The sequence below is a fragment of the Trichosurus vulpecula genome, chromosome 1 (genome assembly GCF_011100635.1).
Source record: "Trichosurus vulpecula isolate mTriVul1 chromosome 1, mTriVul1.pri, whole genome shotgun sequence".
NCBI lineage: Eukaryota > Metazoa > Chordata > Mammalia > Diprotodontia > Phalangeridae > Trichosurus > Trichosurus vulpecula.
The window spans coordinates 371,499,598-371,525,751 of NC_050573.1; the positions used below are offsets into that span (position 1 = coordinate 371,499,598).

The 26,154-nt window shown below is 34.9% G+C and overlaps 1 protein-coding gene across 1 annotated transcript in view; it reads left to right on the plus strand.

The window, feature by feature from the left end:
* PIK3C3 (phosphatidylinositol 3-kinase catalytic subunit type 3) overlaps nt 1–26,154 on the plus strand; it is a 187,483-nt gene that overhangs the window by 146,418 nt on the left and 14,911 nt on the right. The window contains exons 23-24 of the mRNA XM_036767859.1: nt 2,297–2,387; nt 23,719–23,844. Of these exons, the coding sequence (XP_036623754.1) occupies nt 2,297–2,387; nt 23,719–23,844 (217 nt within the window). The remainder of the gene's footprint in view (nt 1–2,296; nt 2,388–23,718; nt 23,845–26,154) is intronic.

The window sequence follows — 26,154 nt, forward strand, 5'->3', positions numbered from 1 at the left end:
CAGATTTAAAGGTTATTAGAAACCTTTGAAGCCATTATCAACATAGAGCAATTCTAGGAGATAAAAGTAAGGTGGAGATAGAGTGGGATGCATACACAGTGGCATAAAATACAGGCACAGATGTGGAAGGGGGAAAGGGATACATTGAATTTTAAAAGTAAGTGATTTGACTGTTTTTACCCTAGATATAAAGTAGGGAAATTTTAGACACCAGATAATGTGATGGTTTCAATGTCTTTCCATATATTCTCTTTTTAAATACAATGAGCCACTATAGACAGCAGATCAACACAACCATTTAGATTTGCTTTATGACTATTTGTATTTAAGTTAATTTAAGCACATAACAAACAATTTTTCAATCACCCACTCCTTCCAAACTCCACTCAGTTCAATTCAACAAGCATTTATTAGACATAGGGCAGGCAATATGTGCTGGTGATATAAAGACATATACATACATACATACGTACACACACACATATACAAAATATTTATAAAGAAACAGAGCTAAGGGTAGTTACTAAGAATCGAGGGGATCCCAAAAGACCTCTGGTTAAAAGTTCCACTTGAGCTAATGTTCACATGAATAAATTCTGATAGACATAATTCTCATTTTTTTTCTTCCAGTCCCTGCCCACCTCCCTTCTTCCATCTTCTTAGAATAATAAGGGTGATGGCCATAGTCCATTTGTGAAAAATTAAGGATTGTCTTTGTACACCTTTAGTCCTAACATTCAGCTACTAGAAATTACTCTTTTTTAAAAGTGGAAATAATTGAAGTATACATTTTTTTTAATACCTACTGTGGACATTCTTAGATTTAAAAGAGTAAGTTGAAATCCGGAGTAACCAAGTGACTTGTCCTGCCTCACACAGAAACCATTAGCCAAATTTAAATTCAGCTAATGAGCTTCCAATTCTCTAGGATATACCTGATTTACTAAATTATGCTTTCTTTGAGAGCAGGGTAAACTGGCTAAGGTTTACTTTTAATGAAGACTAAAAGACTTCATCAAGATAAAAGTTCTTATTATAGCCTTCTTTATTTTCATGGGTAATATAAAAATTTGAAAATGATGATGGACAATTTAAAATTTAGATGGTAATTTTGTCACTAGAAGTTACATTATTATTATATTCCAAGCATCATTATTATATACTTCAGTGATTTTATCCTATAGTACTAAGTTATGATGGAGTCCTATTTTTTTATTTAATATCTATCTGCCATACTTTGAATACTTAAACTTCCTTGTTTAAGAAGAAGTACATCACAAATCTACTATTAAAACATTGAGTTTCCAAGTTAAAAATGCCAATAGAATAGACATCTGAAGCTTAAGCCTCCATATCATCAACTCTATCTAGTTTAGTGAAATGAAGAATAAAATTAAAATGCACAGGTACTTTCATCTGGGGATCAAGGCACTTTACTAATATTGAATACCCATACGAAGCACATACATAAAGATGTTTTTTCTTCCCCAATGGTTAATGTAAAAACAGATTGTCTAATATGGCTTTAAAAAATTAGACTGTTCTCTCCCATCTTCTTCCTCCTCTTGCATTCCTAGGGTAAGTTTCAGTTTCTTATTTCTCAAACTTATAGTTGAACTATATGGATGTCATCAGTTCAACTTTTGTCTGTCCCTACTTTTCATATAAAAATTTACTAGGTATTCTCCCCTCCATCAGTCTGTCAGTCAACAAGCGGTTATCAAGCACAGACTTTCAGCCATCAGTATTACATTCAGCTGGGTAAAAGCTAGGCATTATAGAAGGTACTGTTTGATGGGAATAAGTGATACTGTACCCTGTCTGTCAAATAAGTATGCATTTTGAATGAAATATTGTCCTTATGAGAGTGTACTAGCTATACTCCATCCTTTATAGCGAGGATAGCCAGAAGCGCTATATTCATAAAGGAGTAGAAATGTTTTGGTCTAAGATTCCTTCCAAGGAGTTTAGTTACTAGTTTCCTAGAGGTCTAGAGATTAGCAATGTAATTAATCTGTCTTGTACCAGGCTTTCAGGGAGTAAAGGCAGCTTTGAATAATTTCAACTTAATAATCATTATAGTGCTGTCTAACATTTATATTACACTTTGAGATTTACAAAGTTCTTTATGTATATTTTCTCATTTGATGTTGCCCTAGTTTACTTAAAATGGTGACTTCCATAGAAAAGAAGTTGTCCTCTTTACTTTTATGCCATGAGTTGTTGGTATGAGAGAAATGCATAATACTGATCTCACCATTTTATTCCCCCCTTCCCTTCCTCCTGATCCTTTTAGGTATTCCAACCTGATTTTGAACTTGTTTTCACTTATGGTGGATGCCAACATTCCAGATATTGCTCTTGAACCAGATAAGACTGTAAAAAAGGTAATTGTGAAGCTTCTTTCCTCAAACAATATTGATATGTAAAGCCTTGGAGACAGTGCAATTTATAAGGTTATTTGGTAAAATTAACAAAAGGATATGGAATGACCTCAGGGTTGGAGGTTTTTGGGTAGCCTGATTGTGGAACTGTTTCAGCAGTCTGGCTAGCAGCTGCTGTGGGGGTGTAAAACCAACAACAACCAGCTCACAGAATGCTGCAAGCCCACGTTCTTTTGATCTGCTTTACTAAGGAAAGCAACATTAAGGGGTTAACAAGGTTACTTTAATCCAGCATACAAATATCATTCACTTAGTTCAGGGGAAAAAGCCAGCAACCTGAACTTCAGAGCAAATACAAACAAATAACAAACATCCACAGACAGACCTTGTCTGATTCAAATCCCAATTCATAGTTACCAGAGTTTAACAAAGTTCCAACATCCGGTTTACAAGCTGGAGGGCTCTTAGCTACAGCTGCCCGGAGTCTCGATATCAGCGTGCCACCAAGAGTGAGAGCCTTAAGCAAATAGCTCTGTCTTTCCTTTTTATGCAGTTTCAGACGTCATCAAACATCATCTGAACGACCAGAACTTAGGCTCCTTCTATTGGCTCTGGTGTTAGCAGCTCCCTTCACTGGCCCCACCTGGAGCCCCACCTTAGTTACCAATTCACACCCACATGGGCTTAGCACCTAATAGGGGTTTGGGCCTGGGGCTTAGCACCTAGTAAGGCTCAATCAAAGATACTTAACCATTTTAAAACAGTAAGAAAGTCCCAACTTAATTGATATTACAGGAACTAATGACAAGGAAGCACTGAGTCCTAATATGACTACTTAAATGTTTTCTAGGTCTCTATATTAGACACTAATGAAATAGGGACAGTCATTTTCTCTTCCATTAGCCCAAATAAACTTACAGTTTACTTTGCCTATATGTTACTCTCTTTTATCTTAGCATTCATTTTTATTGATACTGAAAATAACTTTGGAAGTATATTTTTTGTTTGTTCCTCAGTCATTATATTGTGATTCAGAATCCCACAAATTCTTTTATTCAACTTGTAGGTGTTTAAATATAGAAACATATTTCTGCCAACAACAAATAGACTATTCATGACACTGGTTTTTGACATGCTTTGTTTTCTATAATTTTATTTTTTGTCATTGACTGTAGCTCATCCATCAAAAAGTATAATTGGCTGATATAAATTTCCTTTGCTATACCCGGCTGTTACACCAGATTTCAAAAGTTTCCGTCCTTTTGGCATCTGCTGCCTTCATAGTCTATCTTACTGCTTATTTTCATTGCATTCATCTCTGTCATGGCTTCACTGTTCCTTGAATTGATTTTATTCATTTTTGTTTTGAGGTCTTTTATAAGAGTCTTGACAGTATTTGTCAACTGAAATCTCCCAATTTCTTCTGCCAATTAAGTTACACTGCTCTTCTTTATTAGTTCCATATCTGTTTCCATTTGGGAAAAAAAAAAAAAAAACCCTTTCACTTCTAAATGTGAAAATACTCTCTTTTTTCCAACTGTTTGATTAGTAATGTAATTTATTGTGAAATTCTGTTTTTTTTTAATTTGACAGTTTATAAAAGAAGCATGTGCTTTAGTACTTTTTCTTTTGCTATGCATCTTCCCAGCATCTTGTGTTTCTAATTCAATTAAATGGATTTTAAAACATAATTTTAGCTTTTTTGCAAAGAGAGCATTTCAAAAAGACAATTGTTTTCTGCTATATATATTTTATTGATAACTAAGATCCTGTAATTTTCCCATTAAAATCATAATGATGTAGAAAACGTGACAGAATATTTTAAAATTTGTTGCATCACAAAATGTTTGCTTTAACAATAAATAGAAATAGTTCCTTTTCTTTTGATGAAATGAACTTGTTGGCATTCCTCATAGAACCTCATTTTTCTAATAATATTACCAATAGACTGCAGTTCCTGTGAGTAACATTTGCCTCAAACAAGCCCATGCTATTTGATAGAGCTTTGCTTTGGCCTCATGATTGGGTTGGATTTATAAGGTGATTGATGACCTTGTAAAAGTTACTTAACATCTGAAATTCACTTTTCTAATCTATAAAATGGGAATAGTAATAATTCCAGAACTACTTTGTTTCTTTCACTCAGTTGTTGTGAGGATCAAATAAGCCTTTGTAGGAAAGTGCTTTGTAAACTATAGAGCAATATACAATTATAAGAGACCGCTGTCATTCTAAGACATTTGCAAAGTTGACATGTAAGTATATCAAGATTGTTTGTCCTTTTAAATTATTGAAGCTCATTCTCTCTATACATTGATTTTTGCTACCTGTTACATTCTAATTCTTGGAAAATGGTAATTCATATTTGTGCTATGTGGTATTTGACATATAATCAGAATTTATTAGAATATCTTCTTCCCCAAACATTAGGTCATAGAATTTCAGGCATTTAGCACACCATCATTATCAATATTTGAGTACCTCATACCAGTGGGCCACCGAGTTGCTAAGCATGAAATAATACTTCAATATTTAAATGAATTTTTACTCCCTCCAACTTTGTATAACCTTTTCAGTCATACAAATAGTAGTTCATCATCCCCCAGCCTTTTTTTTTCCAACCAAGAAAATTACAGAGAAATATTTCCTACCTTCTTTAAGTTTATAATTTAAAGTAGAGTATTATAATGGAGAAGGGATATGGATAATCTAATAAAAAATTAAATAAGCAGCAAACTATTTTGTGTTATAGCTAATGTCCATCGTGTAGCTTATATCTATTAATTTGCAAATTAGCAAATTATTTTGGAGACTATCCTTCTATTCTCTTTTATATAATTTAACTGTTTAATACTGTCCTTAGAAGCTATTATTAGCACATTAAGACAATACTTATTGAAGTGAGGAAAGTGATATTTTGTGCTTTATATTGAGTTTTCTTCCCCACACACTTTTACATACCTGTTTTGTTCTAAGGCGGGGCATTAAGTAAAACCTAACCATTAGGTTGAAAAGAGAGTTTTGGACATAAACACAGGCTACTGATTTACAGGTCCTCGATGGATATACTAATGAACTTTAGCTATTGCCTTGTAAATGACAGATCAAAAATAAGAGCATACTTTATAAAACTGGAAAGTAATTTCAGAAGCAGAAGTATTCCATACATAGGTAAGGTGCAAGGGAGAAACTGTTAACTCTCCACTTAAATTCAGAAGTTCACTTTTTAAGATTAATTGAATAGCCAAGAGACATAGTAGTCTGGCTTGAAGAAAGAAGGTTCTAGGCATTTGATAGGGATGAGAGTAAGATGAGCTAAGGAAGTAGTCTTTAAACAGATAAACCTGAGATGGCAAAAGAAGAAGTAGTATGTCCTGTTAAGGAATTTTTTTCTGTTCTTTTGATTAGTGTAAAACTTTGCAGTGCTCCAGTAGATATTTCACTGATAATACATATCACAACCTATCCATGCCTATCCACCTATGAAACATAGCCTTATGCTTTCCCATATACTAAAAAGTGGAGAAGTAAAAGGTGTCAACACTGCAGTAGGTTAAGGTGCTGGACTGTTATCTTGTATGATTGGTGAATGATATCATTAAGGAAATCAGCTATTCTTGTTAGGAGACTATACATGGAGTATTGGTTGTCAAAGAATTACTGCAGGGTGCGTAATCAATTGATGTGTAACAATGAGTGGTAGTGTTTTAAAGACAGATTTTACCCTCAGGGTGCTTAAATTTTCTTCTAATTAAAAAAATACTTACGAAGGCTTCATATAGAAATGTTTAGAACATAAGTTATAATAAATTTCAGTCATAAGGAATGAGCCTTTCAACAACCTCATTGAGTGACAAGTTTGTTCAAAGTCATTTAATAAGATAATACTGTATCATTTTGTAGAAGAATTAAATAGGTGTTTTCAGCTTCTGAATCAATATTTCTAAACTTTAAACAAAAAAAATCTACACACACACACACACACACACACACACACACACACACACATATTTCAAGCAACTCCAAATTAACTAAAGATCCACTTTGGACTGACCTGTAAAATCAAATTACATTTGGTGTCTGTGAGGTCAATAGCCGTTTAGACCATAATATGACATTCATGGAAAGCTTAAGAATGTATTTCTTTTTTGTTTCACTAGTAGCCATGTCATATTACATAGTTTGCTTTATTTTTTAAATAGTTAAAGCTTCAATCATAATCATGTTTGTTTCTTTTTAAAATGCTCTGTATTTTTAATTCTAGGCTTTATTGAAGACAGGAGAAAAAATTATCTAGTTCAGCTAAAGTAATCAAGTGAACTCAGTAAGAAAATGATGTTTAGGTTAAAACTTGTCCTTTTAACCTGATGAATCAAAATTGTTTGTTGTTGTTGTTGTTGTTGTTGTAATTACAATTACTTTTGTGATTAAACCATTAGGAAATGTGAACAAGGAAAGAATTTTTGTTAATGTGGAAGTCCCTAATCTTTTGAGTAAGGGGACTTTAATGGAAATTGTTCTGTTTTAATTATTTAAATAAAAGGCACTCTTACTTAATAGATACAAAACATTAAATTATTTCAAGTGAAAGTCTTATTCCTTTTGTATTAATGGATGTTAAATAGTGTTTTAAATACTGTATTTTGAGCTTTGTAGACAAAAGGGTAAAAATTGGGTTTAAACATTGAAATAACTGCTTTTCAGGAAAGATAATGAAATTAGGTCTGGAAATGCATTTCAGCTTTTTGTTTGTAGTAAATAACCTTATATATTGAGTGCGTAGACCTGAAAGAGCAAATATACAGATCGTCCTGCTATCAAAGGCAAATTGAATGTTCATTATAAATAAGAGAAATGTTTTCTAAATGTCTAGCCTAATATAATGTTTTACCTACAAGAAAATCACCTCCTTCTGAGGCAGATCAGGGATTTCAGGCTACTCTCTCTGTATTAAAAGTCAAGTGATGTAAATTTGTTACTAGAAATGCAAAAAGGTGGCGATGGCAAATATCCAGTCCTGTGTGAGGGAAAGATGAGCTGTAGGCTTCCCACTGGTGGATATGTATTGGGTTGTTATAGATTGACTAGGAAAATCAGATTCCAAGTGAGGTAAGGCTGCCTCTTTCCTGATATATTAAATAATAGCTAATTTCTGTATATGGCACCAATGAGAATCATCTGAAATGGAATTCTCTCTTTATTTCCAGAAGTACAAAGTTCTAAAATGAAAAATGTTACCTACTCAAGATATGGCTAAAAAGCAGGATCTGATAAATCAGGGCTGTTTATTCTTGAGGATCATCATCTTTTCAGTAATGTTTTAACTCCCTAGGGATAAGCGGTTAGAATGTAATTTTCTAATCAACCTCCAATCTAACTGAAAGCAAATTACCCAGTTATCACTTCTGTCCAATAGCTGTAAAATGTGTTAGTTGAAATATGTGAATAGAAAATAGCAGTTTGTGTCATGTATAACTTCCTACAAAAATTAAGTACAGATTATGTAGTTTGACATAGTTTATGTAACAAGAGAACTTCATTGTGAACTCATTAGGGGAAAAAAAACCCAACCTTAATTTTTTTCTTTTGCTCAAGAAGAATAAAGTCTTGTTGGATTGTGAGGCTGATAAGTTTCTTAAGTTTGGAGGTAGTAAGACTACCTTATGTTAGCTTTTGTGTGTGTGTGTGTGTCTTTTTAGTTTTAATTTTATCATGTCTTCATTACAGAAATGTGGCTTATACTAGTTATGAGTTGTGAAATGAAATAAGACACAGTAGAACTAATTTATCTTCCATAATGTAGACAGCATATAAATTCAAGTTTATAAAGCTAGAGACAAAAATGTTATAAAATTGAATATAGTACCCAGCAGTGTTGTGTTCAAAATAGGTGCTGAATAATTTTTTTTAAGTTAGTTGTGGTGTTCCATACTTGAATGTTTTAAGAAAACCCAATCTAGGAAAATTCAGACTTTCTGAACAGATAATAAATGCCTGTTGATGCTTAAAATTAAGACTTTTCATTTAAAAAGATCAGTTCAGAATTCTTTTTAAAAAATTCTCCTAGCATATTTAACAATAGCAACAAACATTAAATATCTGTATACAAGCACAGTATAAAGTATTCTGCTAAGCACTAGATAAGAGCTAAAGTTTAGTTAAGGTGATATGATTCTTGCCCTTATAGTAATGACAATAGTGTCTCCTTCATCTTATGTAATCTTTGTTTAATGATGTCAAAATGTCATTTGGACATGGCAGTTGTAAAGTTCTTAATGTGTGCTAAGGAAAGAGAGAAATTGAAATGTTTGAACTTAAATTCAGATACCACATTGAATCAGTGGATTTAAGCAATACCTAAGAATGAATACCTTGGTCTTCTCTTGGCAAGAGACACTGTCCACAAAGCTTTTAAGAAGGCTGTGGCACAAATGTGTTGAGACTGTGCATCCTAAAATTGAAGCTAATAAGCACCTACATGATATAAATCTTAATATATGCATTTGGATCTGTAAAGTGGATCCTAATAGATTTGAAAAGTATCCTGATGCAATCCCATACAATATTAATGAAACGTCAACAGCCTATGGCAGTTATAGAGAGGAAGAAAATTTACAGGTATTTTCAGAGCACAAGGTGAAGAGGTCAGAAAACAGCAGAAATACTTTTTGAACAAACAAAAGTAAAGGCTAATGGCAAGTATATACCATTGAATTTGTTGAATATAACCAAAAGTGGCTACCACTTTTGACAGCAATGAAACAGAGTAGAATAAAAAGACCTCCCTGGGCCATGGGCAGCATCTGCATTATCTCCATGGACATTATGTGAACAAAGAGGAATCAAACAAATGTCTGAATCATGTACATTTGTTTATGGAATTGGAGAAGTTCAAGGTGGTAGTTGTCCGTGTCATTACTGTCAGAGATTACATAAGGGTTATTCTTTAGGACCCCAAATTTAATTATTAATATGTATTACACAAGGAAAATAGTAGACTATATAACAGATGAGTTCAAGCTGTAAAAATGTAGCATCTACCAAGTAATTAGTAGATAAGACCTGGTGCTGTACATCAGAGGCTTGCTGTCTTTCGTGGATTTGCAAATGACAAATCCCCCTACCAGAAAAACAGATCTCAAAATATCCTTAAGAACTCAACCAGTAGTAATCCAGCCATTCTTACAAGCAAAACTGTTGCTTGTGTTACTCAGACATAATATTGATCCATAAAACCTTATGAGCAACATTTTTAATATGTACTATCATAGCAAATATTCATAGTATTTAAGCTACATGGATTGAAAAATTGCCAGACTTTCAGGATTTTTTTGCAAAAAGACCTGAACACAATAGAAAATTTGATACAAATACCTAAACCAGGAAGAGTGAAAACAGAGAAAGAAAATTGTAGACCAATTTCCCTAATGAATATTGATGCAAAAATTTTAAATAAGATAATAGCAAAAAGATTGCAACAACTTATCAGGAGAATAATACGCTACAACCAGGTAGGATTTATTCCAGGAATGCAAGACTGGTTCAGTATTAGGAAAACTATCAGCATAATTGATCATGTCAGCAAGAAAACTAGCAGAAACTATATGATCATCTCAATAGATGCTGAAAAAGCCTTCGACAAAATACAACACCCATTCCTATTAAAAAACACTAGAAAGCATAGGAATAAATGGAGCCTTCCTTAAAATTATAAATAACATCTACCTAAAACCATCAACAAACATTATTTGTAATGGGGACAAGCTAGATGCATTCCCAATAAGATCAGGGGTGAAACAAGGATGTCCATTATCACCCCTATTATTCAATTTGGTACTAAAAATGTTAGCTGTAGCAATAAGAGAAGAAAAAGAAATTGAAAGAATTAGAATAGGCAAAGAAGAAACTAAATTATCACTTTTTGTGGATGATATAATGATTTACTTAGAGAATCAAGTAAAAAACTACTTGAAATAATAAACAACTTTAGCAAAGTTGTAGGATATAAAATAAATCCACATAAATCCTCAGCATTCCTATACATTACTAACAAAGCCCAACAGCAAGAGATAGAAAGAGAAATTCCATTTAAAGTTACTGTAGACATTATAAAATATTTGGGAATCTATCTGCCAAGACAAACCCAGGACCTATATGAACATAATTACATAACACTTTTCACAGAAATCAAGTCAGATCTAAATAAATGGCAAAACATCAGTTGCTTATGGTTAGGCCAAGCTAATATAATAAAAATGACGGTCTTACCTAAGTTAATTTACTTATTCAGCGCCATACCAATTGAGCTACCAAAAAATTATTTTACAGAGCTGGATAAAATAATAACAGAATTCATCTGGAAGAACAAGAGGTCTAGAATATCTAGGGAATTAATGAAAAGAAATGCTAGGGAAGGTGGCCTAGCCATACCAAATATTAAACTGTACTATAAAGCCACAGTCATCAAAACTACTTGGTACTGGCTAAGAAACAGAGTGGTGGATCAATGGAATAGGTTAGGTACACAAGACGCAGTAGTCAACAACTATAGCAGTCTCCTCTTTGATAAACCCAAGAATCTAGCTTCTGGGCTAAGAATTCACCATTTCACAAAAAACTGCTGGGAAAATTGGAAAACGGTAGGGCAGAAACTGGGCAAAGATCAATATCTTATACCATATACCAAAATAAAGTCAAAAATGTGTTCACGATTTAGGAATAAAGGCTGATACTATAAGCAATTTGAGAGAGCAAGGAATAGTTTACCTATCAGATTTATGGGAAAGGAAAGAATTCGTGACCCAGCAAGAGATAGAGAGCATTACAAAATGCCAAATGGATGATTTTGATTATGTTAAATTGCAAAGTTTTTGTATAAACAAAGCCAATGCAACAAAGATTAGGAGGGAAGCAGAAAATTGGGAGAAAATCTTTACAACTAGTGTCTGTGATAAAGGCCTCATCTCTAAAATATGCAGGGAACTAAGCCAAATTTATAGGAATATAAGTCATTCCCCAATTGAGAAATCGTTAAAGGATATGAACAGGCAGTTTTCAGAGGAAGAAATTAAAGATATCTAAAGGCATGTGAAAAAATGCTCTGAATCACTAGTGACGGGAGAAATGCAAATCAGAACAACCCTTAGGTACCACATCTCTCCTGTCAGATTGGCTAAAAAGACAAAACAGGAAAATGATAAACCCTGGAGAGGATGTGGGAAAATTGGAACACTGTTACATTACTGGTGGAGCTGTGAACTGATCCAGCCATTGTGGAGAGCAATTTGGAACTATGCCCAAAGAGCTATGAAAATGTGCATACCCTTTGACCCAGTATTTCCACTTCTGGGGCTGTATCCTAAAGAGACCACACAAATGGGAAAGGGACCTGTATGTGCAAAAATATTTATAGCAGCTCTTTTTGTGGTAGCAAAGAATTGGAAATCAAGGAAATGCCCATCAATTGGGGAATGGCTGAACAAGTTGTGGTATATGAATGTAATGGAATACTGTTGTGCTATGAAAGATGGGGAGGGTGCGGACTTCATGGTGACCTGGAAAGACCTATATGATATGGTGCTGAGTGAGCGGAACAGAGCAGAGCCAGGAGAACATTGTGCGCAACCACAGATGTGTTGATTCTGTGATAACTAGCCTTGATGGACTTGGCTCTTCTCAGCAATGCAGCATTTAAAGACAGCTCCAGGGGACTCATGATGGAGAGAGCTGTCCACATCCAGAGAGGGAACTATGGAATCTGAATGCAGATTGAGGCAAACTATTTGCTCTCCTTTTTTTTCTTTTGTTTTTTTTCCTCTTCTTTTGTTTTTGTTTCTTCTTTCTCATGATTCATTCCATTGGTCATGAGTCTTCTTTGCAGCTTGACTATTGTGTAAATGGGTTTAATGCAAGGTTATGTGTAGAGGATATGTCGGATTCCATATAGTCTTGGGGAGGGAGGAAGAAGGTCTGGAACTCAAGATGATGCGGAGCTGAGTGTTGTAAACTAAAAATAAAAGGTCTCAATTTAAAAAAAAGAAAATTTGGTACACAAGATCTAAAAGAAATATAAGGTAAACAACAAAGACTAATTACAAGGGACTCAATAAGGACAGAAAATTTAACCCTGTCCAAGATTGTAGTTAGTAATTGGGTAGTTCAAAAGAAAAATTGGGGTAGATCTGAGCATGATGTGATTATGAAAAGTAATACTGTTTAGGAAAAGGCAAAACGAGTAATTATCTTATACAAATGAGGTATGAGAGGGAGAACTGACACAGAGTGATTAAATGGGGGAGGAGGGCTGGTAGATCTGGAACCCTACTTTCATCAGCAATTGGTTAAAGGGGGAAAGATACATACATACCTAGAAGGGTATAAAAGTCTTCTAAATTCAGAAAGAAAAGGCTAAGGGGATAGGGAGGGGAGAGAAGATAAGGGAAGGATTTTTAGAGGGAACCCTACTCGCATCATTTAGAGGGGAATAAAAGTCTTCGAAATTTATAAAGAACTAAGAGGGTGAGGAATGGGAGGGGAGAGGTTTAGAAGGGTGTCTAGATTAATGGGAATAGGATAAAGAGGGAACAACATATGTATTTGAAAGGCTATAAAAGTCTTCTAAATTCAGATAGAAATGAGGGCAAGGGGAAGGGGGAGAGGATAAAAGGAATCTTTGAAGGGAGGATAGGTTAAGTAACAGGAGGGCAAGATAGCAGGTAGAAGTAAAGTAGAGGAGTCAGAAGGGATAGGAAATAAGGGATACACACAAACAAAGATCAAGAGTAGAATTTATTGGAGAAAAAAAGCAGGGGTAGTAATCATGATCTCAGACAAAATTAAAGCTAAAATAGATTTAGTCAAAAGAGAAAAATGGGACAACTACACTATATTTTACCCATATTAATCCCTATTGTTTTAGACTATTTAAAATAACCAGACAGTATAAAGTTGGAATATTTCTGTGGTGTAGAAAATGATGAGTTGGTGGACTTGGAAAAATTGGAAAAGACTTGGACTTAGGAAGGAAGATGTTTATCCACCCTCAAAGAAACAGGGAAAACAAGTATAGTAAAGTCTTACACAGCTACATATGAATGTTTATGTGTGTGTATGTATGTGTATATGTGTGTATATATATATATATATACACACACACACACACACACACGAGTATGATTATAGATATGTATGTGTATGTATATTTGCTTGTGGTTGTATGTGTATACGAATATATGTATGTGTCTGTGTATGTATATATATTTCCACCCTTAATTGTAGCCTTCTTGGGTCTGGGGGGAGGGGGAGAGAGAAGAAGAGAGGAAAAAAGAACAAAGTAAAAAGTGCATAGCAGAGAACAAAAGAAAACTCACAGGGGAGCAAAGGAAAGCTGGACAGCCCTGAACACAATTTGTAGTATTTATTATATAGGCTTTCTTGAAATGAAAATTTATTGCTGTATATTTTGAATCCTCTCTTATGTTCTGCTGTGCATGTGGCAATGTTCTTTTTTTCTTATTGTGTATTTAAGTTTAAAATAAATTAATAGAAAAAGGAAAAAAAGACACAGGTAGAGGTATTAGTCTTTGAGAAGAGTGGGCGTGTGTGTGTGTGTGTTTGTAAACATCAGAGTTCATATATGATAGCCTCAATCTTATTGGGCAGTGTGTGTGTGTGTGTGTGTGTGTGTGTGTGTGTGTGTGTGTGTGTGTACATGTGTACAGGCCTTTGATTAAATTCAAACTTCACAGAACAAATCCCCTTAATAAACAGATTTGCTCTGTAAAACTTGGACTCAGTCAAAAGGCTGCACCCAAGGACCTAAAAAGCCACATGTGGCCTTGAGGCCACAGATTCCCCACCCCTGGCCCCCTAGGTCATTTGTAGTAAATTTGAGATGTAAAACTTATTTTCATAAATGTATTTTATATATAACCGGTAATGCAAATGATGCATGAAATATACTATTTTAAAGACTTCATTTCATGCCCCACTGTTAAAATTCTTCAAAATAAGGGAAAATTAAGCTCATGATTGAAAAAAGTAGAAAAACTGACATTCTGGTATACCATATTTTCTTTGTATTTGTATAGTATCTGTGGTCATGCAACTTGTCATCTTTAACATTATGAAATGGCATATAGTGTAGGAAAAGATAGTCTTATTTATCCTAAACTTTTTGTGATCCAAACCTTAGGAATGTTCATGACCAGCTCAAATCAAGGTGTTTTTTTTTTTGTTTTTTTTTTTTTTAAAGCAGTAGTAGTAGAATATGAGGAAAGTATCAAGTGGTTTAAAGTAGTAATGTACATTTGTCTGAGGTAATTATTATTTTAAATTTTATTTTATTTTTAATTTAGGAAATAAAACAAGCATTTCCATCACAGAATTTTTTTAAAAAAGGCGATTGCACATGATACTGCAAATCTATTATGTACAATTTGCTATTCCTTTTACATATATAATAAAATTCTCATGTAACTTTTTTCTTTTTTTTCTTCCCTCCCCTCACCCTAGAGATAGCTACCATTAGACACAAATATGGATATATGTGTAAAATAATTCTATATATGTTTCTTTTTATCAGTTCTTTCTCTGAATGCAAATAACATCTTCCTTCATAGGTTCTTTGTGGTTAATTTGAGTATTTATTATAGTCAAAATGATAATCACTCAGTGTTGTTCTTAAAACAATATTGCTCTTACTCTATACAATATTCTCTTGGCCCTACTAATTTTGCTCTTCATTATTTCATGTAAGTCTATCCATGTTTTTCTAAAATCAACAAGCTCACCGTTTCTTGTAGTGCAGTAGTATTCCCCCACAATCATTTACCACAACTTATTCAGCCATTTCCCAGAGCATCTGCACAATTTCCAGTTCTTTGCCACCACAAAGAGGGTCACTATAAATAGTTTAGAACATACAGGTTCTTTTCCTTTTCCCCTAATAATCTTTGGAAATAGACTAAATAATGGTATTGCTAGGTCACAGGATATAAGCATTTTAATAACTCTTTGGGCATAATTCCAGATTACTCTACAAATGGTCAGATCAGTTCATAGTTCTACCAACAGTGAATTAGTGTCCAGGTTTTTCGATATCCTCTCTTCACCTCCTACACTTTCCTCTTCAATCATTTCAGCCAATCTGATAGGAAAATGATATTTCAAAGTTGTTTTAATTTGTACTTCGGATCAATAAAAATTTAGAGCCTTTTTTATATGACTATAAATTATTTTGATTTCATCAGAAAACTGCCTTTTCATATCCTTTGACAATTTATCAGTTGGGGAATGACTCATTCTTATATATTTGAGATAAGAGACCTTTACCTGAGAAATTATCTTTAAAATTTACCCCCAGTTTTCAGCTTTCCTTCTGAACTTGGCTACATTTGTTTTATTTATACAGAACTTCTTAATTTGATTTAATCAAAATTATCCATTTTCCACCTCACATTGTTCTCTATCTCTTGTTCATTAATAAATTGTTCATCTATCCATAAGTTGATATGTAATATGTTCCATGTTTTTCACATGTTCTTGTAATCTCTCTATTTATATATAGATCATGTATCCATTTTGACCTTATCTTGGTAAATGGTATAAGATATCATTGATCTTTGTTCAATTTCTGCCAGACTGCTTTCCAGGTTTCCAGATTTTTTTTTTTTTTTTTTTACCAAATAATGAATTCTTATCCCCAGAACTTAAGTCTTTACATTTGTCAAATACAAGGTTACAATATTTATTTGCTGCTATAAATTGTATGTCTACTCTGCTCCACTGATCTACCTTTATTTTTATCTAAGATACAATCAGTCATTTCTCAACATTCTTGCTTGTGCAGCTGCAAGCATTTGTGTGATTTTATTAGTAACCTCATTTTCACTTTCACATTGGCAACTGTGCACACTCACGGCTGTGCAATACAACACGTTTGAACAATATCCCAAGATTGTGCCACTCAAAGTTTTTAAGCTTGAAGGGGAGCTTGGCATAATTGACCAGCTGGCTAAAGACATTGAGGCTACCAATCCCATCATCGATCACAACCTCAGAGTTAAACATCAGTTTGCCTCTGCTGTGCTCCTATACCCCTGAGACCCTTAAGAATGTCAAATTGCACATGAAGCAGATGTCACTGATGTATTATTTCAAGCTGGTATGTCCTTCACCATCTCTGACATCTGGAAGGACAGAGTGTTGGAGGTGGTGCCAAGACCTTGCCAGTCTTGGCATCTTCCAACAGCAACTAAAATCTGAGCAGCCTCTACCTTGGTTTTTAAAGGGCTTCCAGGGTACAGAGGTTGACAGCAGTATATGGTATGCAGTGTAATACTCTCACACTGCCATCTGACGCAGTGGTAGTGAAGATTTGGGTTAAAATTTTTTAATTTTATTAATTTTATTTGATACATGGTATTTATGGTACTATAGATTTCATGTATTATGAAAAATAAATATTGTCTGAAATTAATGTTTTTTAATTGAGATGTTAGCACTAATAAAGGTCACAGAATACTAGGGGATTACTAGCAACAAAAAATGTTTTGCATGTTACTAATTTTATTTTGTGTACTACATTTTATGAGTTATTTCTTGGTTATAGTGTTAGGAAAAATGCATATTATCAGAATTAATGTTATGTTTTCAAGATTGTGTGGAGAAAAATGTATTTTCAGTAGTCTCTAGCAAAAGAGTATAGTTTTAGTTGCCATTGGAACTTAACCCACTCTATTTCTCATAGGTTCAATGTATCAACATTTATGTTTTTGACTTTGATCCATTTTCTAAGAACTTTACCCCTGCAAAAGTTGAGGATTGGCTAACATACAAAAATGTCAGATTATTAACAAAAGTTGCATTTGAACCCATCAGTGTGCTTATTTATTAAGTGTATATTTGCATTTTGGGAGGGAGATATATCAGACAATCTCCTCAATACATCTTTATCTGATCTGGATTCTATATTCTCAGATATTACCAGTGTATTAGTAGTATTCATAGTATTTGTTTCCCATAGCATCTTGTACACTATCAAAATCCCAAATAAATGTTAATTAGTGATGATGATACCAAATGAACCAAAGATAATATTTATGCAGTGATAATATATTCTTCTTTAGTACCCTGGGTCCCTTTTGTTCTGGAATATTATATTTTTTCCCCAGTACATAACTAAGAGTATATCAGTACTAAAGTTCTTAAGTAAAAAACATTTCTTTCTTAGGTTTTCTAGTGACTACATTGGTGTTTTAGTAGCCCCATGAATATCTTAGAAAATAGGAAAGATATAATACTTGGTAGTAATGCAACCATTTTTTCTCCAGGAATAAGAAAATCACATCTGAGGTTTTGTTTAATCCAAAATTTAGGTCACTAAATTAAAACTAATAGTTAACTTTGAAATTATGTTGTTTGTGTAACCTATTATACCTTACTGTAGCTGTCTTAGACAACATCATACTACAAAAGCACTCTTATATGTTGTTGAAGTGTGTGTGCATAAAGAAAAAAGATCCATGCTCATTTTTTCATTTATTCTTACATCGAGACTAATTAATGATTATTCATTTTCTGTTTTTTCTGGTCTTTTTCCCCCCTTTTCTCCTTCCTCTGTCTTTTTCTTGGGGTATAGTTTTGCAATTTACTAGAACTCTCTCAAACAATAAGAATGGAGATTATACAAAGATTATGCTGCACTCTCAATATCCAGTTTTTTGGGAGAGTCAGTTATGATTGAGCAAAGTAGGCAGCCCTAGGGAATAACATGTAGGGGTCACAGCAAGGGACACTGCTTAATATGATTGTTATCAGTGCCCACATTTGCTAGAAATGTCAGAAATTTCTAATCTCTGTGGCATATAGTCATTCGTGTTGTTATTAGTCACATGTGTTAGTGTAACAATTCAAATGTTCTGTTAGGCGATAACATGGAGCCAAGAAGTGTAGTGGTTTAGTCTGGACCTGTGTTTTCTTCAGTATAGGGAGATCTCTGGTATGAAGCATTGTCTACAGATGTAGATCAACAACTGTTCTGTAAATTATAATCATAGAGAGTTTCCTAAGGCACTGAAAGGTTAGGTATCTTGCCCGCTCAAAGGCATATAAACTCTTATCAGAGACAGAATTTCTAACCCATACCTTCCTGAGTAAAAGTGTGGGCCTCTGTGCCCCATGCCAAGCTACCTCACATACATAAATACACATAGATATGTAAATACATATACGCATGTGCATTTGTGTGTGTGTGTGTGTGTGTGTGTGTGTGTGTGTGTGTGGCTATATATACATTTTAAAAAATCTATTAATACAAATAGTTGAGAATTAGTTGTGTTGGTGAATAGTTCAGTTGAGATTCAGTTGAATATGTTTAAAACGGTTCATAGAACTAAAATATGTTTTAAAAAAAGAATAGACCCCCTCTCTCATTTTTTTTCAATAACTACAATGACTGTCATTTCTTTCCAGTTTAATTGAAACTATGAATTAAAGAATTAGAATTTCAAGTAAGTGGTCAAATTCAAAACAAGATGCAAAGAGAATCAGAGCTCTAGATTTAACAGGAACACTTGGAAGATTTGATTTTAGACAGATTTTCATTTGGAATTAGAAAAAAAAAAGTTTGCATCTTTCTTTCATTATAAATATGACCTTTATTTAAATTTGATGCCAGAAACCAATGATTCATTGATACACAAATAATTCTGCAAGTATTAAAGAGCACACTCTTCTCGTTACCTGATGTTAGGTCCAGGAATGTCCATTGATTACAGTATATTCTTCTAGTGTGAAATGCCACGCTATCTAGGGTATGTTTTTAGTGAAGATTCCTTCAAGCAGGAAGTGCAGAACTCATCAAAAGAATGTTCTTTCCTTTCAAGTTAAAAGAGCCATTATGTATAAAATTGGCATCCTAAGTAGAATTTGAATGTCTCAAAGTGGAGCTGTCATCAATTGAGTAGCAGTTGTGTTTATCATTAATTATATCCCTTCTAGTATCATTCAAATTAAATGACAAATATTCAGAACCATTGTTATTACAGTGTTTCAAGTTTTTGTTCATTACATCCTCTTGAGAAAAATCCTTTGCATATTTGTTTTTTCTTACAGCAGTTGAAACATCTGTTGAATTTCTTACATCATCTTTGAATTTTTATGGATGAGAAACTGAAGCTAGACAGAGTAGGTAGAGTAGGTGATTTACCTACCCAGGAAATAATGAGTTTGATTTACCAGCCACTTCTGTCAGAATAACTTAAATACTTAAAGGATCTGTGATTTTGGCATTATAGACACTCCCTATACTAATAGATCACAATCACTTCGTTATTTTTTTCTAGTCTTTTAGGAGTTACCAAGAGACCCATCAAGTCATTGCAAGCCTAGTAGTAGCTAGATTGGCCACTGGCATCATATGAAACACCTTTCCTGCTTGGCAAGACCTGTAAGCTTGTATTGTTGCTGGTATGGTGTTTGAGATGAGACATATCATAACTGCAGTTTAATTTCCATGTCATATTCCCCTTACCATCCCATCTTAGACTCAAACTAACATAGCTATAAGACAGGTAAAGAATAAAACACTCAACATGTGGGAGAAGTTTCCCGCTCAGGCCAAAATGGTATAAACAAAACATTCTTAGGAGTCTCTAGCATTTTCTTGCTCTTTTTTCTTTTCCAGGTATTTATTTCTGCCCATCAAATGGTATCCTATTATTATGTTATTTTTAATATTAATTTAGTTGTTGTTCATTCAATATAAAACCAAGAGCAAATGATAGTAGTAAGCTTAGAATTTACATTTCAGCATTTACTTTACATCCTTAGTTCTCCAAGGACAGATTCTGTGTGTCTCTGTGTCTTTGTTTAGTTAGCATTTTCCCCCAAAGAAATCCTAGCAAAATACTTCTTAATGATAGAAATAGTATAAAGGAGGATGATGAAGTATAAGAAATTGTTAATTACTTGCACTGTAACTTGGATTTGAGCAGCTCCAGGCAGGGAGTAGGCTTGGGAAGGCCAAGGTGGGGAGGGAGAACTGGGGGAAGGGGACTCTTGCTACATGGAATGCTGTTCTGTTGGGTTCCCATCAGGCCCTGACCCAGGGTTATCTCCAGCCCTGGGGTGCATCTTTGACCTTACCATCACCCACAAGCAATACCAAAAATTTATTTAACTGATCATAATCTTTTATTGTTCCATTTTCCTTGTCCCAACCCTGTTCTTCATATTCATGTTGACTTCCATTCTCTTCTCCCTATCACAACTCCTTGGCTAATTAACTCAGATCTACACTGTTCTCCATTCCCCATCCCCTTGCTCCTTCTGCTGACTAAGCCTCGACAAAACCTCTGTGTCTTCCTCTTTTGCCCCTATTATTGTGCTATAAAACAGATAAAATCATGAAAGTATACTGACCTCCTACAAATTTGTGTTATCTAATCTCATCAAACATTCTGTTTCTCCCTGATTGATTAACTGTTCCTTTTGCCTCTTGATCCCATGCCATTCTGACTTCTCAGGGAGACTTAATGTCCTTTTCTCAATCTTCATCCTTCTTGACTTCTCTGCAGTCTGTGACATATAGATCACCCCCTTCTCCTCGATACTCTTCTCTCTAGGTTTCCATGACGTTGTTCTATATTGGTTCTTATTCTGCCAGACTACTTCTCAGTTTCCTTTGCTGGATCTTCAAATAGGTTACACCTGCTAATGTAGGTGTCCCACAGGGCTCTGTCCTGGGCCCTTTTCTCTTCTTCCTTCATAGTATTTCAATTAGTGATCTCATCAACTTCCTTGGATTCAAATCTCTATGCTAATGATTCTCAGATTACTTATCTATCTCTGTCTTCTCAACTGACCTTCAGTCTTTCCTGTCTGTTTGTTGTACATCTCAAAGTAGATATCCTTGTAGACATCTTAAACTCAAGAGGTCCAAAAGTGAACTCATTGTTTTTCTCCTCAAACACTCCCCTCTTAACTTCCATATTACTGGGGAGGGTATCACCATCCCCCTAGTCACCAAAGGCTCTCTTCTCACATCCAACTTTTTGTCAAGTCCTGTTGATTTTATCTTTCTAACCCCCTCACATAACCCTTCTCTCTTCTGACACTGCCACCACACTGTTGCAGGCCCTCATCACTTCATAACCTGCAGTATTGGATGATAGCTATAGGGCATGGTTGAATCAAGTAAGGAATCTTAAGAATAGGGGAGACCTAGGAAAGTTTGTAGGTAGGTAGGAAAGAACCAGATAGGAAGAGATTGAAGATAGAATGGGGATGATAATGACAGTTGATCAATAAACATTAAGTACTGCTATGTACCAGGCACTCTGCTAAGCACTAGGGATACATAAATAAAAGTAAAAGGCAGTCTCTGTTTTCATGGAGCTCCCAGTCTGATGGAGGAGACAACATGCAAACACCTATACTCAAACAAGTTATATGCAGGATAAATAAATTTTATAGAGGAAATAATCAACAGAAGGAAAACACTAGAATGAAGAGGAATGGGGAAATGCTTCCTGTAGATTGTGGGATTTTGGCCAGGACTTGAAAAAAATCAGGGAAGTCAGGAGGTGGAGGTGAGCGAGGAGCACATTTGAGGCATGGGAGACAGCCAGTAACAATGCCCAGAGTTTGAAAGCCGTTTTACAGAGGATTTATAAGGGGGTGAGGATAAAGGAAGTAAAGGCACTGATGTTAGATGGCTAAATTCCTTGAGAAAACCATATACTATCAACGCCTCTTCTTCCTTTCCTCTCACTGTCTTCTAAATCCTTCCAGCCTCATCAGTCAACTGAAATTACCCTCTCCAGAGTTGCAAATGATCATCTAATTGCCAAATCCAATGCAATCTAATCATCTAATCTAGTCATTCTAATTTTTTTTTTTTGAGACTGGGTTTCCCTATATTGCTCAGGTTGGAAGTATAGCAGGTACTCATGGACTTGACATCATTAGAGTTGATTGAGGGAGCTTTTACTTGCTCCACTTTTCCAACCTGGGCCCATTCACCTCTCTTTGGAACCTGGTTGGTCCCCTCCTCCCAGGGGCTTCATAATATTGGTGCCAGAAATAGTGCAGAAATCCAGTAAACTTAGCCTATTACAGCTCAGAACTCCTAAGCACAAACCATCTCCAGCCTCTGCCTCTACAGCTTCAGGGCTTATATAAGGGCATGTACCATTATGTTCTACAGTTTCCTCTATTTATCTTCCTTGACCTCTCTGCAGCATTCTGCCTCTTCATCATCCCATATTACAATTTTTCTCTCTGTTTTTGTGACACTACTTTCTATCCATGTTCACCTGACAACTCTTTAGTCCCCTTTGCTGGTTCTTCCCTCATGTTCTGATAATCTTCCTCTATCCCATTTCACTTAATGAGATCAGAGCGCATAGATTCAGTATCTCTAGGTAGATGGTTCCCACATCTCTGTGTCCTGCTTTAGTTTCTCCTGAGCTAAAATCACAACCACCACCTCCTTCTAGGACATTTTAAACTGGATGTCCTGTTGCTATCTTAAACTAAACATGTCCAAAGCAAACTCATTATTTTTCTCCCCAAATCCTTCCCCTTGTGAATCTTCCAATTATTGTTGAGAGCACCTCCATCCTCCCAGTCATCCAGGACCTTGATGTCATCCTCACCTTCTAACTCTTACTCCACATATTCATTCCATTGCTAAATCTCTTCACTTGGTTCTGCTGTTATCCCCAGTTGATGGGTACTCACGTTGTTTCAAATTCTTTGCTATAACAAAAACCACTGCTGTAAATAGATTTGTGTATAGCTTCTGAAGGTTCTTGAGGACCAGGAGCTAGGCACTTCTGTGATTTCCTACTCTTGAACAGTTTCATAATAAAAATATTAGACAGAAAAGGAAGGGAAATGTGAGCAGATATAATCTACAAATTGAAATTTTTCTTACATGTTCTGGTTTTAAAAAACAAGTTTTACAAGCCCCTAAATATTACAAAGAATTGTTTTAATCTACTTTATTTACTTTAAAGTTAGAAGGGCTTAACAGAATCTTATTTTTATTAACGTTTTTATGTAAATATTTTCTCTTAAACATAAAACAAGTAGTTATATACCCAGTTATATAAAGAATATATAATACATTAAGCATTATCATACAGTAAATGGCTATAATCAAAGGAATAGCCTTATAATTCATTCAAAATTGTATCTTGTGAGTATCATTACTCCTCCATGGAAATAGCTTGCTATATATTTTAACAATACCTTTATTGGTTTAATTCTCTTAGAGAGATCTGTATTTATTTTTCACCATATAAGAAGCCCTCAAACTCTTTTCTAGGTACAAGATAAATTCCGTTTAGACTTGTCTGATGAAGAAGCAGTGCATTATATGCAGAGCCTAATCGATGAAAGTGTCCATGCTCTTTTTGCTGCAGTGGTTGAACAGATCCACAAGTTTGCTCAGGTAAGTTTTTCATTCAAGGCTATGGTTAGTTATCTCATCCTCACCACTTTCCATTTTGTAGGTTTGGACCATGCCTGCTTCCCTCCAATAAACCATATTGTTCCTGTAACATCAAATGCTTCTCACAGGCCGCCATCCTGCTCAACTACCTCTGGTCCATACCCTCCACTGTTGCTGACACAATCCACCGGCTCTTCACAAAGGAAAATATGTTGTGTGTACTAATGTCCTTAATTTTCAGTGGTGAATATAAATACTTTTTTGATATTAACCCAGAACATAAAGTTGTGACAACTATGGCTTTGCCATTTGCCTGACAGGTGTGTATGGTGCTAGAGAAGTTAGGAAGCTAAGGAATTCACAGGCTCAACACTAAAACAAAATGTGGTTATTGCCGTCCATTTATCCCAATTAAAAGGCCATTAGGAGACTAACAGTTGTTTGTTTTATTTTTTTTCCACAGAGTGTTTATGTTGATAATCCTTAGATGTAAACTGCATTTTGTTTCAAATGTGGCCTTGATAAACATCATTGGGAAAGGTGTAAGAGGAATCTAAGAAATAAGTCTCCTTCCTCCCTAAACAGCTCCTCCTACAGACTCATTTGATTTTTTTTTTAAATTCTCCTCATCTATAACTTCGTCAACATAAAGACCAAGTGTGAAATTCCTTGCTCTATGGATATTGATAACTGCTCATAACTAGTTGCTTAAGGCATTGAGAAATTAAGTGTCTTGCCCATGGTCACACATTTGCTGTGTATCAGTGGTAGGGTTTCAACCAGGATCTTCCTGATTTCAAGGTTAGTCCTCAGTCAGCTATGCCACAGTGGTGCAGTTTTGTTCCATTCCTTCCTCTTTCTCTCATCCTGAGGCAGCTAGGTGGTGCCACAGTGCACAGAGCTGAAGTCAGAAAGACTTAAGTTCAAATTCAACCCTAGTCCCTAGCTGTGTGGCCTTGGCAATTCATTTAACCTGTTTGCCTCAGTTTCCTAATCTGTAAAATGTGGGTAATAACAGTAACTACTTATCAGGATTGTTGTGAAGATCAAATGAGAAAATATTTGTAAAGCACTTCGCATAGTGCCTGGTATGTAGTAGGTGCTATAGAAATGCTAGCTAGTGTTATTATAATTATTATTATCATTCCTCTCCTCCATCTTACACACACACACACACACACACACACACACACACACACACACACAGTAAATATTTAGTTGAAGGAATGAAAACTTGCTGTTGGTCATGTCTGCTTCTTCATGACCCCATGGACCATAGCACACCATGTGTTATGGAGTTTTCTTGGCAGAGATATCAGAGTGGTTTGCCATGTCCTTCTCCAGGGAATTATATCAAATGGAGATTAAGTGACTTGCCTAGGGTCACACAGCTAACAGGGGTTTGAAATCAGGTCTTCCTGACTCTAGGCCCAGTGCTCTATCCACTGAGTCATCTAACTGCCTCTGAAAACATATTACCACGGATAATATGTACTGTCTTGTTTTATGCTAGCCAAGCCATTAGTTCTATGGCATAGAAATATGCAGTGGTAATTACTATTACATTAATGATACCTCAAAAAGTATCATTGTTGAAGTAAGAGAACTAATGAAAAATGAAGTGGAGATAGCTCAACCTTGAATAAATTGGGGTGGGGGGGGAATCCTGGCCCAAACTCACTTGTCTACACCCGGTTTTGAACAGCAATTAAACCCAGAGCTATGTGATACCATGAGTTTGGGTACGGTGTGGTCATTTATTGAGAGCTCCACCTCTCTCTCAAGGAACTTTATTATCATCTCCAGAAACACAGAGAGGTAGGGAAATGTATCTTTTAGAAGCTTTCAACATCCTGCTTTTGCTTGTGGATGACTAGAATAGTTATCTTGAAAATTGGGACTGTATTTTGTGTTGTTGTCCTTGCCCCTTATCAACTTTGAGGTCTAAAGGAAAAATTCTTTATTGTTCTTTGCAAGTTAGAATCATAGAAAATTGATTTTTTTAAAAAAGCTTATTATCTAGGAGTCCAAGTTTATAGAACTTTGTTTTCTTCAGAGTAGATTAGGAAGGGTGACAGGTAAGGTTGATGAAATAAGAACATTACATGTCGTGAACTGAGAAGTAATCTTTTCATAGCATGCTATAAGGGAGTCTGTAGATGGTAAAGAATTAAGAAAGAAAAAGAGAATGGGTAACCCAGATGAAGAAGTTGATACAGTAAGATGGAATGATAAAAACATTAACCCCCACCAGCATCAACAAGACCCTAGAACATACAAAAAGTAACTGATTTTCAGAAATTTGTTCAG